At 40.5% G+C, this 2,052-nt stretch overlaps 1 protein-coding gene across 1 annotated transcript in view; it reads left to right on the top strand.

Annotated features, from left to right (window-relative positions):
- The first annotated feature begins 1,415 nt into the window (after positions 1-1,415).
- Positions 1,416-2,052, top strand: part of armc7 (armadillo repeat containing 7) — a 2,964-nt gene continuing 2,327 nt past the window's right edge. The window contains exon 1 of the mRNA XM_032501630.1: positions 1,416-1,652. Within this exon, the coding sequence (XP_032357521.1) occupies positions 1,490-1,652 (163 nt within the window). The 5' untranslated portion in view covers positions 1,416-1,489. The remainder of the gene's footprint in view (positions 1,653-2,052) is intronic.

The raw sequence follows: 2,052 nt of genomic DNA on the forward strand, positions 1-2,052 counted from the left end.
TGTGTGTGTGTGTGTGTGTGTGTGTGTGTGTGTGTGTGTGTGAACAATTCATCCACCGACGCTTCATTTATCAAAACACAAACAGTTTGGCTTCTTGCAGCACAGATGTCTCCAGTACAGATATTATCGGGCTGTGTACAGTGAGATAAACTACATGTAGTGTCCACATCTGTAGAGTCTGAAGATCTGTGTAGTTCTACAGTAATAGTTCAGGCTGCGGCTCAGCTGATCCCTCCTCTCTTCTTCTCGGCCACCTCGTCTATCTGCCTCATCCTCCTCTCCAAGACCTCCATCCTCCGGGCGTCGTTGCGAGCTCGCTCCTGAGCCCTAAGCTCCTCCACGTCCTCAAAGAACCTGTGCCTGCATGGACCAGGAGGAATCAAATAAAGATGAACGATAGAAGAATCCACACTAAGACATCACTGATTAATGGAAAGTGTTTTTATGTAGGCCCAACAGTCAGGATATTTGTGCATTCTTTTATCAGTTTGTCAGACTACTCAAGCCATTTGCAGACGTCCCCTTGAATGTAAGTTATGGGAATTTCTGACATTTTGTAGGAAAAACGTCCCTTAGGAATTTATTGCATTTGGGAAGGACTCATATGCAGATATTGTGCATAATTTGTCCTGCACAATATCTTAATTTCTACCATTTAATTTTGTATTGTACCTATTTCATTGTTTTTAACTTAGTGTATTTGGTTCCATTGGCATGTGTAATCAAAAACACCGTTTACTACTACATAAGTAATGTTCCTATGCACAGTAATGCCAATATGCAGCTGCTGATTAATCAGGGAAAAGGGGGAAATAACAGTAAATGTCAGTTGTGTGAAGGAAAGTGGACCAAGATCATAAAACGCTAGGTTTATGATGCTTAATTATCCTGAAGGTGCCCTTTAATAATAACGTTATGTACTTAACATTTCCAGGTGACAGTTGATGCAACAACATAATACACAGCATGCAATAAATCATAACTCACCTGTTAAAGAAAACAGAGGCTAGTCCCACAATTAGCGTCCCAAATAAAACGGGTTTCGTTAGACGCTTTGCAGCGGACAGCTGGTGTGGCTTCATTATAACTAAATATTCAAGAGAAGTGGCAACAGGCCGGAATATAAACAGAGAATGAAGCTACATTTGCTTTTTAGCTGACCTTTAGAGCATTAGCATTAGCTTCCTGCTAGCTAGATACACACCTCCTTCTTGTCGTGCAGTTACTCACGTAACACGACTTCCGTTTCCCAATTTTATAAATCAAAGTCATCCCCCAAAAATACAGTAAACATCTAACCACCCACGCCAGAATATTCATGATATTTTCATTTGTTTAAAAGTGGTTTAATAGAGTTTAAATCCATAAAAACAAATAATTTTAAACCAGATAAGGGTTAGGCGGAAGTGCGCAGTTACACGGACACATGTACAAGCCGGATGCATTTAAGGGACGGACCACAACAGGAAATGGTGTATGAAAATGAGCCATGGTGTTGACGGTAGTTTGTTTTATCGTATGTCAAGTGAAAACCGGGTCTGATGCAGAGCTATTAAATCCAAAGATGTGGAGGAAAGGCTCGTCTGAGAGCTCCGACCGGTTTGAGTATCTACAAACTCTGGTGACGGAGTTCCAGGACACCGACAGTGAAGGTAGCCAGCTGCTCTTCTTACTTCTAGACGTCAGGATCTATTGGGATTTATATATTATATTATACTTATATATAAGTTAATTTCGCTGAGAAACGCAGATAAAAGCGTTAAAAACTCTACTGGTGAAATGACACTTAGCTAGTTTGTGGAAGGCTCAATACGTCGTGTAAAAACAGGGTAATGTTGTATTTTAAAAAGGTAAAAACAATGTTCTGTAAGCAGTGTATTAATGTGTTTTATGTAGTCCTGTTAGTCAGATTGATCCAATACTGAACGCTTTAATTAGCATTCCACTACTTAACACAAAGCCTATCTTCTAAAAGTTGTTGATCTGGTCAAGTCTGTGCTGTGAACACCTGTGGCACACATCAAAGACAAGGCGCGTGTGTGCGTGTGCGTG

This window comes from Etheostoma spectabile, chromosome 21 (genome assembly GCF_008692095.1).
Source record: "Etheostoma spectabile isolate EspeVRDwgs_2016 chromosome 21, UIUC_Espe_1.0, whole genome shotgun sequence".
In the NCBI taxonomy this organism is placed as follows: Eukaryota; Metazoa; Chordata; class Actinopteri; order Perciformes; family Percidae; genus Etheostoma; species Etheostoma spectabile.